The sequence below is a fragment of the Heptranchias perlo genome, chromosome 25 (genome assembly GCF_035084215.1).
Source record: "Heptranchias perlo isolate sHepPer1 chromosome 25, sHepPer1.hap1, whole genome shotgun sequence".
Classification (NCBI taxonomy): domain Eukaryota; kingdom Metazoa; phylum Chordata; class Chondrichthyes; order Hexanchiformes; family Hexanchidae; genus Heptranchias; species Heptranchias perlo.
The window spans coordinates 11,456,918-11,474,565 of record NC_090349.1 but is presented as its reverse complement, the minus strand read 5'-3'; the positions used below and the strand labels follow the sequence as shown (position 1 = coordinate 11,474,565).

At 43.1% G+C, this 17,648-nt stretch overlaps 1 protein-coding gene across 3 annotated transcripts in view; it reads left to right on the top strand.

The window, feature by feature from the left end:
- ccdc117 (coiled-coil domain containing 117) overlaps positions 1-17,648 on the top strand; it is a 36,337-nt gene that overhangs the window by 3,504 nt on the left and 15,185 nt on the right. For all 3 annotated transcript variants that reach the window (XM_068005609.1, XM_068005607.1, XM_068005608.1), the window contains exon 2: positions 7,083-7,449. In XM_068005609.1, coding sequence (XP_067861710.1) covers positions 7,133-7,449 — 317 coding nt within the window. In that variant the 5' untranslated portion in view covers positions 7,083-7,132. The remainder of the gene's footprint in view (positions 1-7,082; positions 7,450-17,648) is intronic.

Below are 17,648 nucleotides of genomic sequence, written 5' to 3'. Positions count from 1 at the left end.
ACAGATTTTCAGTACCTTTGGTTCTACCAGCCAATTGAAACTGTATAATGTTGCGGTCACTGTTGTCCAGGTATTCCTCACGTGGCGGCCCAATACGAGGTCAGGCTCACTACTAAACACTAGATCTAATATATTATGGTTACTTCATTGAAATGTTAAGTCAGGAAACAGACATGTATATTTTCAACAAAGGTAATGCACCTTCTTGAGGGAGCATGTTATGGACTAGTGTTTAATGCAAAATAACTTGGTGATTGCATTACAACTAATGCACAGCATGCAGCTGTGTTTAACAGAACATAAGCTTAATAGAACTTGTGTTCTGCATATACATTATGATTTTAGCTTTTAAAGGGACACCAGTAGGCAATACAAATTCCATGTTACAACACAGAAACCAGGCCACTTAGCCCATCAAATATGTACCAGTATTTTTCTCCATCAGCCATCTAGTCCATACTTGCTCTCCATACTCTTATAATATTCCCCTTTTTCAAGCAATTCCCTAAAAGTACTTCTGGACTCTGCAATGATTTGTGGCAGAGAATTACATTGGGGCTGGATTTTGCTCTGAAAATAACGGCGAGCCTATCAGTGCTCACCGTTATTTCCGGGCATATGGTAGGGCAACTTCAGGCGACCGCACGTGCGCAGTCAAATGCGGAAATCTGAAAGTTGCTCTACCTGATGCCCTGCTCCTCTGTAGGTTTTGCAGGAAGGACATCTCGCTGGCTGGCACTCCATTCAAATGAATGAAAGAGCGTGATGTTGCTGCACTGATGCTGTAAGTACCCACTAAACTCGACAGAAAAGGTTAGGGCTTGTCTGAACTGACGTGAGGATCCTGTCTTGCTGTCATTTAAATTTTGCACATGTTTAATAAAGCCAGGATTCAGCCGGAGGGAGCTTTTTAGCCGTCAGAGACTTGTACAAAAAGTCTGTGTGAGCCGGGTGTCAGAATTTTTCAATGTTTTTTCAAATTGATGTGACATCAAGAGTCCTGGAAATGCTTAAAGAGGCCTGTGTGGGGGGAAAGAAAAGACGAGGGGGAAAGATGCCTTTTCCACTCAGGATCCCACTATTTATGTATGTACTGTACAGAGTGGAAGGCTGATGCAGGGAACAACAAAGAATCAGGCGTCATGCCCATAGGCTTATTGGGAGGAATAATTATCCGTCCCAGAGAGTGTACAGGGAGAGCCTGTTTTTCGAGATGATATTGGAAGAGCTTTGTGTGACAAGACTAAGCTTTAGTAAGGATGCAATCAATCGCCTCTGTCAAATGTTACAAGAGGACCTTCAGCCATGTTCTAATTCCTGCAGGGCCTTGTCAGTGACCATGAAGGTAACCATAGCCCTCAAATTTTATGCATGCTGGTCATTTCAGTCAGGCACCGGTGGCATGTGAAACATCACCCTGAGTGCCGCAAGGGCCTGCATTCGGGAGGTCATGGATGCCATGTTCCGCAGGGCTTCTGAGTTCATCAGCCTTGACATGTCCCCAGTGTGGCAAAGGGAGAGGTCTAACGCATTACATAGGATCACTGGCTTCCCCAAAGTACAGGGGGCTGTGGACGGAACCCCTGTGACATTGAAGGCATCCAATGATGCACCTGTCACATACATCACCAGTTAAATGTGATGATGCTTTGCGATGAACGTCAATGCAGATCACAAGGGAAGTGCTTATGATTCCTTCACCAGAATGCGGTAAGGATCTGGATGGATCTTAGGTGACAAGGGCTACCCGCTAAAGCCATGGCTGATGGCACCCTACCGCAGGACCAATAGTGCAGCACAGGAAAGGTACAACCGTGTGCACGTGCCAAGTAGTGAAGAAAACAATAGGGGTGCTGAAATCATGCTTCTGGTGCTTGGACAGGTCGGGGAAAGTTTATAGTATTCACCTGTCAAAGTGGCGAGGATTGTGGTGGAATGCTGTGCATTGCACAACTTTGCCCTGCAGGAAGGACTGACCCTTAACCAGGCAGACGGGTGGAAATGGATGAGGTGGAGGACCATGGTTTGTGGCCCCCGCCACTCTCCCGAGAAACCACTGCAGACGGCAGGGCGGCGAGAGAGCAGCTGGTGGCTCATACATTTGGACAGTGATGAAAGTGGCAAAATGCCTCCCCTCCCCAGGAAAGCGCACAAAAGGACAAGCAATATTAAAAGTGAAACAGTGAACTTTTATTGTAGCAGCAAATACTTTGTGCAAAACTTTTAAGAAACAGGTATTAATTGCAAAACTTAAATTAAACATTGAGATGCTTAGTGCAAAACTGTAAATAAAAATTGAGTTAATTTAGTCATTTTCTACTTTGGAAACAGCTGTAATAGGTTGATAGTAATAAAATGTTGCAAATCGTTACGAATGACTTTTGACTAAGATTTAAGGACAGCATCAGCAGCAACAAAATTTATTATATTAACAATCATAAAAGAATCATTAAATAGCAAAACACCAACTATAGAATAACAACAAACAACAAAAAAAATGAACAGACTTGCCCCCTCAGAGGTGTGCCTGAGGGTCGCTGTGACAAAGTCTGAGCAAGAGGAGGTACACTCTGTCCGAGAGGGGGACCCTATTTTGTCCTGGTCCTTGTCCCTCCCTGTGAGCCGACCCCTCTTGTACCAAGCGCACAACCTCTGTACCTTGTCTATTGGCTGTAATCAAGGAGCTCGGAGCTGGGGTGCTACTGCACCAAGTGGACATTGGGAAAAGTAGCGTCCGGTGGAGGGCAAGCTGTTGGCTCTTGGGTCTGTCACGGGCGTCAGGTGCAGTACGGCTGTACTCGCTGCGTTCACCTCAGCTACATGTGAAAGAACCTGGAAAAGGTGACCTACATTGTGCCCAGTATTTGCCTGCTGGTCACAAATGTTCTGGCCAACACCCTTGATCTCCTGTCTCATGGAGGCAAGAGAGTCATGTGCTCAGCAACCATCTTTCGCCTCACCTGTCGATTAATGAATTCCCCTCCCCAGTCTCATCAAAACGGGGCCGACTTGTACCCCGTCTTACAGGGGACTGGGACTCAGGTCCCTCACCTCCCCCCCTCCCCAACAGGTGGGATTTATCAATCGAGTTTCCTCCCATGGGCCCAGTGGCAGCAGCTTGGCGACTGCCTGTGAGTGGGGAGTTGCATGTGTCTCGCACAGAGCTAGAAGGACCAGGAGTTGGAGAGGCGGTGAGGTGAGGCTTGTTGCGGTCTCGTGTCTTCTCCCCCCCCCCCCCCCCCCCCCAAATCAGCACCCTGAAGGTGCAACGTGGGGAAAGGAGTGACCACGCCACTTCGCCTGCCCCTCCCCCTAGGGTGCGCACCCTCCTCTTCCTCTAGATAGTCCAGGCCATTATAATCACCCACCGTGAAGACATTTTTTCTGATCTCTACATTTTTTTTGTCATTATCTTAAATTTTTGCTTCCTCCTTACCATTCTGCTCAATAGAAACTATTACTATTTAACCCATCTATCATATGCCTTCATGATCTTGAAGACCTCTAACAGGTTCAACCCTCAACCTTCTCTCCACTATTGGGGGAAAAAACCACTAAACTTCTCAAGTTTCTCTGCATAACTGTAACCCCTAAAACCTTTGCCATTGCTTTTTTTCCTACCTGTGATGGGTTGACCAAAATTATACACAATATGTTAATTGCATATTGCTAAGTTCAATATTGTCTCCTTGTTTTTGTATTCTATGACTCTAGATACAAAACCAAGGGTTCCATTTGCTGTCTCTTATAGCCTTATTTACTTGCACTGTCACCTATATTGATATGTGCATCTGCACACCAAGGCTTCTCTGCTATACCCCATTTAAAAAGTACTATTTAAGGTGAACTCTGGTCCTCTATTCCAAAATTTATTACTTTGCATTTTTCTACGTTGAACTGCATCTGCCACATATCTGCTTGTCCTGCTGGGCTATCTATGCCCTGCAGTCTTTCTCAGTCCTCCTCACAATTTTCCATACCTTTCCATTTCCAAATTTTGATACTGTCATTTATCTTGCTGTTTGTGGGACCTTGCTGTGCATCATTTGGGTACCATGTTTCCCTGCATTACAACAACGACTACATTTCAGAAGTACTTAATTGCTTGTGAAGAGCAGTGGGATGTTCTGAGAACATGAAAGGTGCTATAAAATGTACCTCCTTGTTCCCTCAATTTCAAAGTACGGATCATTATAATACTAGCTGCTGTGGAACATCACTTGCTTCATCCTTCTAGTCTGAGGAATTTCCTTTTACCCAGGTCCAATGCATTATGCCCACTAACTACCTCTATCCATTGGTCACATTTCCCCTTAATTTCATGTGCCATTATCTTTGCCACAAGTCTCTTGCATGGTATCTTAAGTGTCAGCTTGGCTCAGTTGTTAGCACTTGTAAGTACTGTCTTCAAGCACCACCATGGACTTTAGCATATAATATAGGCTGAGGGAGTGTTTGTATTCTCAGAAGTGCTGCCTTTCAGATAAGATGTTAAACAATGCCTGTTAGCTCGGTGGATGTAAAAGATCCCATGGCACTGTTGGAAGAACAGTGAGTTCACTTGGTACCATGACCAACATTTCATTCTCAACCAGCACCAAAAATGATTATCATTCATTCACCTGCTATTTGTGGTTCCTTGCTGTGTGGAAATTGTCTGCCATGTTTATCCACATAACAACTAGCGATTGCACTTCAAAAGTAATCCACTTGTAAAGCACGTGGGAACATCATGAGGAGGTGAAAGGTGCTTTATAAATGCAAGTTCTTCCTTTCCAAATCATTTTTGAAAATCCACAAATCGCATCCACTGCATTTTGTTTATCTATTCTCCTTCAAAGAATTCAATAAAATTTGTCGAGCATGGCCTACTCTTCAGAAATCTGTTGGCCCTGATCAATTCTTGTTTCTCCAAGTGCTTACTATCCATATTTTATCTGTTTTATAGAAACTAGCAGTTTACCAACAGCTGAAGAGAGACTGGCCTATAGTTTTTGGTTTATTCCTATCTCCTTTTTTGAAGAGGGGGCAGGGTTTCAATTGCAACTCTTCTGTCCTCTGACTGAATTTCCCCTTTCTACGGAATCTTGGAAAATTATAGTCGGGGCCTCTGCTATTTCTACCTTAATTTTGAGTAACTTCTTTAGCACCATTTCTCTTTGAATAATAACCTCTATGAACAGCTCTACATCTATACCTTGTGTGCAGCTGCCTCCCATACCCTGTGTAAATGGCTGTTGTTCACATGTGAGCCTAGATGATGAATGTTAGCAAGCACTTACACTGATTCTATTGTCGTCCGATGCCTAAATGTGCATGCTTTCCAGAAAGGCGTTGCTGTTTAATTTAATTTTGCGAGGATTTAATAAGCAGGTATTGTAAAATGCACCAAAATTGGTAGAAAATTCTCAAAGCGCAACACTTAAGATGAAGTGTGTGTCAAGAGCAGGTGGCTTTTAAGTTTAATTGGGCTGCTGCTTCTATGACTTCAATGTCTCATTCGAAATGTAAACCATGGTTGTAAATATTACCAGTTCCAGTAATGAGTCCTTTGCAGAACTTGGGATGATGGTGAAAGAGTGATACCTCCATGAGGTTACAGGGTTAAACTTGCCTAATCTCAAAATGTAGGAAAATTGAATTTAAATATTTGTTTCAAAAACAGTTGCTAGCCTAAATATTTCTATCTGTTAGATTTGCAATCTGAACTTTGCTGCTTACAAGTCCTGCCTATGGCATTGTGCATATCCTTTCAGTCTGATGGGGCTCCTGGTAAAGTGGTAACATTTTGTATCAGCAGTTTGATTTCCTTGAACTAAAATCCATGCATTCAAGGTGAAGCTTAGAGGCTGTGGCCAGCAAAGAATTTGAGAGCCCGATTTGGAGTTCCAAATCGATATGGTCATAGAATTTTACAGCACAGAAGGAGGCCATTCGGCCCGTCGTGCCTGTGACATGCAAATAAATGGATGGGGTGACGCTCTGGACTGCATGTAATATTTAATCGTAAGGACAGTAATCAAGAATATGTCTTGTATATTCTGGGTGGCAGGGGCAGTGCAGTATATTTCACATGGGGATGGGCAAAGCCAGTGAGCTAAAGAATTAGCCTGTATCCTAATCAGGCACAGTTGAGTCCCTGAACAGTTTGTTTAGTCTTGACATCCCTTTCATCAAAGATGGGGGAGGGAGTTGTTACTGTACCAGTTTCTGGTTTGATTTCTATGTTATCCCAGCTTCTTGAATTGATCTGGGGCACTTCAGAGTTGTATGCTTGGTGTGTGCAACACTTTACATTGAACCTTTTGTGCGTACATTCGCAACAACTTTAATAGGTCTGAGCAGCAGTGTTGCACTCCATTTTAATTATTACAATAGTGACTCAAACACTTAATTTTAAATAGTCTGAGCTGGGCAGAGATGCATGCTGGTTGAAAGTGCATCTACTAGTGTCACTGTATTGATGTTTGTGATGTCATTGTGCATGTCTTGATGGATTGTGGGGTATGAAAGTTCCTTGTAGTTAGCACATTGAGTCCTTGGAGCTGATCTACTTAGAGTGTGCCAATGAGTGCAGAATTATGTCTGGTACGGTGGGAGTGAGTTTAAAAAAGCAAAGGCTGACAAATATACAATATAGGCATGCTTTATTAAGTAGCACAGCAGAAATTGCGCATGTAATCAGTGTGGTCCATCAAGGATAGAGCTAGAATGTAAACAGTCTGATGTTCAGGCCACTGAGCTACCAATTTTACAAGCTGAACTGGTAATGTAATCAACATACTGTTTGTAGAAATATATTCACATTGTAACGCAAGTGGTTTAGATCAGTGAGCCTGTTAATGCTGTGAACAAGATTTTTACTAAAGAAAAGGACGAGTGAAAATGAAATGAGTAGTTAATGTAAAGGATTACTTCGCTATGTACGGATCTTGATCCATTAAATGGCAAGTTGTTCTGTTCACACTGTTATGTGCATGATAGCTAACAAATCTGGTCAATACTTAAAGTTGATTTGGCTGAGCCCCTTCTTACTGCAGTTATTCTTCTGATTCAAAGTAACACTGGTTCTCCTCTTACAGGGACTGATGTGTTTTTTTTAGTACCCGAACGCCAAGTTGCATTGTCTGCTATGGTGATGGCACACAGTCTCTGTTACACCTCATTGGCACCTTCTGGCGGACAGCTGTTTCAGTCGCCTGCACTGGACGTCCATGGGAGGAATGCATCGCGTGCTGCAGCACACACCCAGAATCCATTATGCTGGCAGGCAGATTGTTTCGTACCAGAATATTGTGATTCCAATGCACATCTGGATGGAAGAGGCTTTAGGCAGGCAGATGGAATAAATGAAAACATGGACACCGGTATGGAGTCTCCAGGATGCAATCCCTTGGTAAATGGAATGAGAACTACTTCTGCAAACTGTGAACTTAAACATTCGACTGTGTGAGTATTGAGAGTGTTTATCACCATCATAGGATAGAAGCTGATGGTATGGGAGAAGGTTTGGGTGCCTTCTGTGTTGTAGCTGGTATTTAGTCAGGGGAGATAGTTACTTTGCACAATTAGAGAGGGCAATTCTTAAGATGATTAGTTGCTTTAAATGTTTCTTTCCATATTGATCCTGAACCCAACACCATTGCTTTCTAATGCCTGAAGTGCACAGACTTGCTCAGTACTGGGCTACAGTAGAACAGTGCCCAAATAGGTTGGTTTAAACTACAGTGAAACCTATAAGTTACGGACATCTGGGGGACTGGCATCAGCTGCCCTTTTTTTGCAGGTGACCTTATTTTCAAAATGGTCATTGTATGTACTGTAAAAATTTTTCCCAACAATCTTAAAGAACCAGCTGAGATTATGATTTGAAACAAAGCTAAGAATCCTCCTCTCACACACTTGGGTTGAGCTCTGTTCACTTAACAGGTTTGCAGTCTAAATTCCCGTTTCATTTCAAACTGCCCTCACTTGGAGCAGAGTGTAACTTCAGTAATTAGGGCAGTCAAAGGACAAAAAAAGGGGGAAATGTGATGACAGGTTATGCCGGTATATTGAAGCTTCCAAAGGCAAGTCTTGGAACGGATTGAGAACATTTGGGAGGGAAAACACAACAGATCACGTCATGCAAATGTAACTCCATTATTTTAGAAAGGTGAGAGAGAGAAATTCTAGACCTGTTAGTCTAACACCTGTTATCGAGAAGTTATTGGAGTTCACAATTAAGGACAGAATGACTGAGCACTTAGAGAAATTTGAGCTGATTTAAAGAGAGCCAATGTGGATTTGTAAAGGGTAGATCATGTCTAATGAACCTAATTGAATTTTTTGAGGAAGTAACTACGGTAGTAGACAGGGGAATGTCTATGGATGTAGTTTATATGGTCGTCCAGAAGGCATTCTGTAAGGTTCCACATAAAAGACTGTTAGATAAAATTAAAGCACATGGAATTGAAGGCAGAAATAGGAGAATAGACCAGATGAATGCATGGCTTGAGAAATGGTGTGGGAGGGAGGGGTTTAAATTCCTGAGGCATTGGGACCGATTCTGGGAAAGGCGTGACCTGTACAAGCTGGACGGGTTGCACCCAAGCAGAACTGGGACCAATATCCTCGCGGGGGCATTTGCTAGTTCTGTTGGGGAGGGTTTAAACTGCTATGGCAGGGGGATGGGAACCAAAGGGCAGGTACAGAAAGGACAAATTTAGATCAAGAAATGGGAAGTAGAAAAGCAGTTAGTGACGTAGTTTCGCGACACAGAAAGGCAAAAGAAGCAAAGGTTAAATAGTGTTCAGCACAGGAATTTGACAGGGTTAAAGGGTATATACTTCAATGCAAGGAGTATTACAAACAAAGTAGATGAGCTAAGGACACAGATAGACACATAGCAGCATGATATCATTGCTATAACGGAAACCTGGCTTGAAGAGGGGGATAATTGGCAGCTCAATATCCTTGGATAAAGAATTTTCAGGCAGGATAGAGTGGGTGATAAAAAAGGAGGGGGGGGGGTAGCATTATTGGTTAAAGAATCAATTATAGTTGTGAGAAGGGATGATATGATAAATGGATCATCAATCGAGGCCATATGGGTTGAGCTAAGAAATAAAAAAGGGGCCGTCACACTACTGGAGTGTACTATAGACCCCCGAATAGCAAAAGGGAGATAGAAGAACAAATATGTAGGCAAATTTCTGAGTGCAAAAATAAGAGGGCAATAATAGTACCCGACTTCAACTACCCTAACATCAACTGGGATTCAAACAGTGTGAGGGGCACAGAGGGTGCAAAATTCTTGATCGGTGTCCAGGAGAACTTTTTTAGCCAGTATGTGACAAGCCCAACAAGAGGGGATGCAATTCTAGATTTAGTCCTGGGAAATGAAGATGGGCAAGTGGGTGAAGTGACAGTGGATGACCATATTGGAGATAGTGACCACAATTCAGTTAGTTTTAGCATTATTATGGAAAAGGACAGAGTTAAATCAGGAGTAAACGTTTTAAATTGGGGGAAGGCAAATTTTACAGAACTAAGAGGTGATTTGGCAGAAGTGGACTGGACACAACTACTTGAGGAGAAATCAGTGGCAAGCCAGAGGGAGGCACTAAAAAGTGAAATTCTACAGGTACAATGCAGACACGTCCCCTCAAAGAAAAAGATTTCATGCGATTTCATCTCGAGGATTTCATTTTCACATCGTTCACCTGAGGAAGGAGGTAGCCTCCGAAAGCTTGTGAATTTAAAATAAAATTGCTGGACTATAACTTGGTGTTGTAAAATTGTTTACAATTGTCAAAGAAAAAGGGTGGCACTGCCAAATTTAGAGCCCCCTGGTTGTCTAGAAGTATACGGGGCAAGATAAAGCAGAAAAAGAAAGCTTATGACTGTCACAGAAAACTAAATACTGCAGAAAGCCTAGAGGAGTATAGAAAGTACAGGGATGACATAAAAAAGGAAATAAGGAAAGCAAAGAGAGGGCATGAAAAAATATTAGCTTGTAAGATTAAAGAAAACCCAAAGATGTTTTATCAGTACATTAAGAACAAGAGGATGGCTAAGGAAAAGGTGGGACCTATCAGGGATGATGAGGGTAACTTGTGTATAGAAGCAGAGGATGTGTGTAGGGTTTTAAATGAATATTATGTCTCCGTATTCACAAAGGAAAGGGATGATCCGGACGTAGTATTTAAAGAGGAGAGGTGTGAAATATTGGATAAGGTAAACATAACGAGAGAGAAAGTACTAGAGGGACTGGAATCCTTGAAAGCAGATGCTCTGAGGATCATTTTCCAATCCTCACTAGATACAGGGGAGGTACTGGAGGACTGGAAGACTGCAAACGTAGTACCGTTGTTTAAAAAGGGTACGAGGGAAAGGCCAAACAATTATCGGCCGGTCGGTCTTAGCTCGGTGGTGGGCAAACTATTAGAATCAATACTGAGAGAAAGGATAAACTGTCGCATGGTTTAATCAGGGATAGTCAGCAGAATTTGTTCAGGGAAGGTCATGCCTTACAAATCTGATTGAATTCTTTGTGGAAGTGACAAGGAGGATTGATGAGGGTAGTGCAGTGGATGTTGTCTACATAGATTTTAGTAAGGCATTTGACAAGGTCCCACATGGCAGACTGGTCAGAAAGATAAAAGCCCATGGGATACAGGGAAATGTGGCGAATTGGATCCAAAATTGGCTCAGTAACCGGAAACAAAGTGTAAAAGTCGATGGATGTCTTTGCGAATGGAAATCCGTTTCCAGTGGTGTGCCACAGGGCTCAGTGTTGGGTCCCTTGCTGTTTGTAGTATATATTAATGATTTGGACTTGAATGTAAGGGGCATGATTGTCAAATTTGCAGACGACACAAAAATTGGCCGTTTAGTTGATAGTGAAAAGGATAGCTGTAGACTCCAAGAAGATATCAATGGGTTGGTGGAGTGAACGGAAAATTGGTAAATGGAGTTCAACCCGGAGAAGTGTGAGGTAATGCACTTAGGGAGGGCAAACAGTAAAAGGGCATACGCAGTAAACAGGAATATATTGAGAGGGGTAGAGGAAGTGAGAGACCTTGGATTGCATGTGCACAGGTCCCTGAAGGTGGCAGTACAGGTAGATACGGTTGTGAAGAAGGCATACGGAATGCTCTCCGTTATTAACCGAAATATAGAATACAAAAGCAGGGATGTAATGATGGAACTGTATAAAACGCTGGTAAGGCCACAGCTGGAGTATTGTGCGCAGTTCTAGTCGCCACATTACAGGAATGACGTAATTGCTCTGGAGAGAGTGCAGAGAAGATTTACAAGAATGTTGCCAGGGCTTGAAAATTGCAGCTATGAGGAGAGATTGGATAGGCTGGGGTTGTTTTCCTTGGAGCAGAGGAGGCTGAGGAGTGACTTGATTGAGGTGTACAAAATTATGAGAGGCCCAGAGAGAGTAGACAGGAAGTACCTGTTTCCCGTAGCGGAGAGTTCACGAACAAGAGGACATAGCTTTAAGCTGATTGGCGGAAGGATTAGAGGGGACATGAGGCAGAGGCAGAGGCAGGGAGTACCTGGACCTGCACCTAAAGTGCTGTGAGCTGCAGGGCTACGGACCGGGTGCTGGAAGGTGGGATTAGAATGGGCACCTGGTTGTTCTTCGAGCCGGCGCAGACACGATGGGCCGAATGGCCCCTTTCTGTGCTGTATCTTTTCTATGGTACTAAATTATTGATCTGGTTAGGAGATTAGTTAGGCGGTAGGGATAATGGGTATGTACTCGAATTGGACGGAAGTGACTAGTGGTGTCCCACAAGGATCTGTGCGAGAGCCTTAACTATTCACTATATTTATAAATGACTTAGATAACACAATAGAGAGCCATATATCCAAGTTTGCCGATAACAAAGATTGGTGGCATAGTAAGTAGCATAGACGGGAGCGTAAAATTACAGAGACATCGATAGATTAAGTTGAATGGGCAGAACTGTGGCAGATGGATTTAAACTCAGGTATGCATGAGGTCATCCATTTTGGATGTAAAAAGGATAGATCAGAGTATTTTTTTAAATGGCGCAAAGCTAAGAAAAGTAGAGGTCCAAAGAGATTTAGGGTTCCATGTACACTGATCACTAAAATGTAGTGGTTAGATACAAAAAAAATCAAAAAGTCTAATGGAATGTTAGGTATATCTAGAGGGCTAGAATATAGAATCATAGAAGTTACAACATGGAAACAGGCCCTTCGGCCCAACATGTCCATGTCGCCCAGTTTATACCACTAAGCTAGTCCCAATTGCCTGCACTTGGCCCATATCCCTCTATACCCATCTTACCCATGTAACTGTCCAAATGCTTTTTAAAAGACAAAATTGTACCCGCCTCTACTACTGCCTCTGGCAGCTCGTTCCAGACACTCACCACCCTTTGAGTGAAAAAATTGCCCCTCTGGACCCTTTTGTATCTCTCCCCTCTCACCTTAAATCTATGCCCCCTCGTTATAGACTCCCCTACCTTTGGGAAAAGATTTTGACTATCGACCTTATCTATGCCCCTCATTATTTTATAGACTTCTATAAGATCACCCCTTAACCTCCTACTCTCCAGGGAAAAAAGTCCCAGTCTATCTAACCTCTCCCTGTAAGTCAAACCATCAAGTCCCGGTAGCATCCTAGTAAATCTTTTCTGCACTCTTTCTAGTTTAATAATATCCTTTCTATAATAGGGTGACCAGAACTGTACACAGTACTCCAAGTGTGGCCTCACCAATGCCCTGTACAACTTCAACAAGACATCCCAACTCCTGCATTCAATGTTCTGACCAATGAAACCAAGCATGCCGAATGCCTTCTTCACCACCCTATCCACCTGTGACTCCACTTTCAAGGAGCTATGAATCTGTACTCCTAGATCTCTTTGTTCTATAACTCTCCCCAACGCCCTACCATTAACGGAGTAGGTCCTGGCCCGATTCGATCTACCAAAATGCATCACCTCACATTTATCTAAATTAAACTCCATCTGCCATTCATCGGCCCACTGGCCCAATTGATCAAGATCCCGTTGCAATCCCAGATAACCTTCTTCACTGTCCACAATGCCACCAATCTTGGTGTCATCTGCAAACTTACTAACCATGCCTCCTAAATTCTCATCCAAATCATTAATATAAATAACAAATAACAGCGGACCCAGCACCGATCCCTGAGGCACACCGCTGGACACAGGCATCCAGTTTGAAAAACAACCCTCTACAACCACCCTCTGTCTTCTGTCGTCAAGCCAATATAAAGGGAAGGAAGTTTTGCTACAGCTATACAAAGCCCTGGTTAGACCACATCTGGGGTACTGTGTACAGTTCTAGGCACCGCACTTTAGAAAGGATATATTGGCCTTGGAAGGAGTACAGCCATTCACCAGAATGTTACCAGGGCTCCAAGGGTTAAATTATGAGGTGAGATTACATAAATTAGGCTTGTATTCCCTGGAATATAGAAGGTTAAGGAGTGATTTGATTCAGGTTTTCAGGATTTTGAAAGAAATTGATAGGGTAGATAGAGAAAAACTTTTTCTGCTGGTGGGGGAGTCTAGGACAAGGGGACATAACCTTAAAATCAAAGCCAAGCCATTCAGGAGAGAAGATAGGAAATACTTCTTCATGCAAAGGGTGGTAAAAGTGTGGAACTCCCTCCCACAAAAAGTAGCAGATGTTACCTCAAATAATAATTTTAAATCTGAGCGCTAGATTTTTGCTAGCCAAGGGTACTAAAGGATATGGAGTCAAGGCTGGTAAATGGAGTTAGGATACAGATCAGCCATAATCTCATTGAATGGTGGAACAGGCTCGAGGGGCGGAACGGCCTACTCCTGTTTCTATGTTCGTCCATCGTGGCAGAGAAACCGCTCTATCCCTGAGATAGAGACGTGCATGCATTTAATCTCAGAGATAGAGCTATTTTTCTGCTGCTATGGATGCTGGGTAAAGAGCCCCCCATTCCACAAAAGCCGTCTCTTCCACAAAACCCACTGCCTCCTCGCGCTGACTTGCGTATGCTGACTTCACGAAAGTGATGGGCCCAAGAGAATTTAGGAGCAGATAGGAAGCAAGCTGCAAGGGAAGCTCCAGTGATCCCGACTCAGTGTAAGTTCCAGATACAGCAGTTTTGCAACAGCCTTGTTCCGTGTTTTAAGTTGTAAAAGGGCTTGGTGCATTGAAGGCTGTCCATAGTTTGTAATTTGAGAGTGTCCATGGTTTCAGGGTGCCTTATCTATATTTTACCATGTAAGTTATTTGGGGGTCTCAATTTTGCAGGTGTTTGTTTTTTGGGAGTGTCCGTTTATACAGGTTTCACTATATTAACTCAATACGAGGTGGCGAAATGCAATCGACTTAAAAAGCAGCAGTAAAATTCTAACTCAGCTATATTTTACACAAGAATTTTCTGTGGTTTGAGACCTGAACTAAAGCTGTCCTGGGATTTTGAAACGGTAAGGCCTTCAGTCTTTGCCCCTTACTGTTGTGAACTTGTGAGATAGGGAACGGTGCTCCCCCATTGTGACATTTCCTATAGGTTTGGGGGTAATATATTAGCATGGATAGAGGATTGGTTAGCAGACAGAAAACAGAGAGTGGGAATAAAGGGGTCATTTTCAGGTTGGCAGGCTATAACTGGTGGGGTGCTGCAAGGATCAGTGCTGGGGCCTCAGCTATTTACAATCTATGTTAATGACTTAGATGAAGGGACCGAGTGTAATGTATCCAAGTTTGCTGACGATACAAAGCTAGGTGAAAAAGTAAGCTGTGAGGAGGACACAAAGAGTCTGCAAAGGGATTTAGACAGGTTAAGTGAGTGGGCAAGAAGCTGGCAAATGGAGTATAATGTGGGGAAATGTGAGATTATTCACTTTGGTAGGAAGAATAGAAAAATAGAATATTTTTTAAATGATGAGAAACTATTAAATGTTCAGAGGGATTTAGGTATCCTTGTACACAAAACACAGAAAGTTAACACGCAGATACAGTAAGCAAATAGGAAGGCAAATAGTATGTTGGCCTTTATTGCAAGGGGCTTGGAGTACAAGAGTAAGGAAGTCTTGCTGCAACTGTACAGGGCTTAGGTGAGACCACACCTGGAGTACTGTGTGCAGTTTTGGTCTCCTTACCTAAGGAAGGATATATTTGCCTGAGAGGCGGCGCAACTAAGGTTTACTAGATTGATTCCTGGGATGAGGGGGCTGTCCTGTGAGGAGAGATTGAGTAGAATGGGCCTACACTCTCTGGAGTTTAGAAGAATGAGAGGTGATCTCATTGAAACATAAGACTCTAAGAGGGCTTGACAGGGTAGATGCTGAGAGGCTGTTTCCCCTGGCTGGAGAGTCTAGAACTAGAAGGCATAGTCTCAGGATAAGGGGTCGGCCATATAGAACTGAGATGAGGAGGAATTTCTTCACTCAGAGGGTTATGAATGCTTGCAATTCTCTACGCCAGAGGGCTGTGGAGACTCAGTCATTGAGTATATTCAAGGCTGAGATCAATAGATTTTTGGACTCAAAGGGCATCAAGGGATATGGGGATCGGACGGGAAAGTGGAGTTGATGTCAAAGATCAGCCATGATCTTACTGAATTGCGGAGCAGGCTCGAGGGCCGTATGGCCTACTCCTGCTCCTATTTCTTACGTTCTTATAAATGATGCACTTTCCGTGTTTCATTAATGAAATTTCTGCTATGTTGTTTATACTTGAGAAAAAATACACACCAAGAGTGGAGACAGTGAAGTTGTTGGGGTGTTTTTAGTTAATAATGAAGAACTGCCTTTACTAGAGGATACTAGAAATGGTGTTTACACACAGAAAAAAGAGTCCTGCCATTGTATAACTTGAGAACTACATACCCAGGAAGATTGTAATATGAATACTTAGCATAAAACACCTGCCCTGATGTGTTACTTTCCATAGTACTAGTAGATATCCCTGGGCATTGCTCAGGTGTGTTGCCTTATGCACATGTTGGCCACTTTCCCATGCGCTTGAGACTCGTGACAGATGCAAAACTTTTGATGATATAGATGGATGTAGATTAATGTACAGCTGTGCCTTGGCTGATACTGTGGTCACAGATCTGTATTCCTTGAATTGCAAGTGACATGCAGTTTCATATTGTAAAGTTCTTGCTAGTAATGATCTTTATCTTGTTTTTGCGGGGGGAATGGAGTTGTGCCTTATAACTGATTCACACCACTATTTAAGCAGAAGAAAAACGGTGTCTGAAAACCTTCTTTTGTGAAGTCTAATCTCTCCAGCTGTTATCTGCTGAGGTAACTGGCTAGCTGTCAGAGGCACAATGTCTTTTCTTCAAGAGTGGTTTCAGATACCATTTTTTTCACCCTCAAGCCAAGTTAAACAAGTTTGTATTTGCAGTGTATACCTTTATGTTATTATACATTCATCATCTGGGACTATCTCATTCTTGTTCATACTGCGCATCAGTAACCAAACCAGCTCCTAAAGTCAGTTACGATCTTGTTCCTGTGGGGTTTTTTTTGTTCTTGTGACACTGGCAAGACAGCATTTATTGCCCATCCTTTGTTGCCCCGAAGACATGAAGAGTCACATCTAGGCCAGACTGGGTAGGAGGAGCAGGTACCCTTCAGTGAAGGACATTAGCGAACCAGTTGGATTTCTGCGACAGTCTGGCAAATTTCATGGTTAATTTCTGGTGCCCACCCAAAAATTACCAGATTTACTGAATTCAATTTCACAACTTCAGCTCCTGACCTCTGGGTTGCTAGTCCAGTATCACAATCTGTGTGGTGTAGCAAACAAAACAAAGGGAAACAGGTGTTTGTGCTGTTTCTTTCTTCTTTGCCCAGGAACTAGCTGCAGTATAGGTACACCCTGCTTTCTCTTTTTTTCTCCCACCAGTTGTTCCACCACCCCCGCAACCCCTCTCCTTCTGAAAGCAATGATTATGGGAGTACAGTTTCACGGGCGCCAGTTGTACTCCAGTACCTCATCCAAGTGGTCATCCTCCATCTGTGAATCTAGACAGAGAGTATTGGCAGTCTGTTCAACTGCAGGAGCATCACAGACGAGCCCCAATCTTGTTCTCACCCGACAACCGCATATATGTATTTCCAGCATGGGTTCACTGGATAGCAATAACAATAGCATCAGCCTTAATGTAAAGAAAGTTCCCAAAGCATTTCACAAGTGGGTCCAAGGAAACGGGCATCAAGCCAGGAAGAAGTAATTACGATGGGGGCCAAAGAGCTTTGGGTTTTAAGAAGGTTTTCAAATGTGGCGAGAGAGGTAGAATTGCTTAAGGAGGGAGTTTCAGATAGCAAGGCTGAGGTGAGTGAAGGCTCTGCCACCAGTAGAGGAACGGATGGAGGGTGAGATATACAAGTGGAATGGAGTGTTTGGGAAGAGTTATATGGATGGAAAGATTGCAGAGATGTGATGGAGCAAGGTTGTGGAGGGGCTTGTAATCTTAGCAATCAGGAACAGGGACCCTGCTCAGTTTACCCCAACTGACACCGTGGCTGAGATTGACCAACACAAGCTGGTCTCTGTCCCAGAATCAGTTGCAATCTGATGCTAATGACATCAACATATCTAAAATCAGTGGTAGAAGTTAGTTATGTGGAGATGGTAGAAATGCTGTGAAATTTACT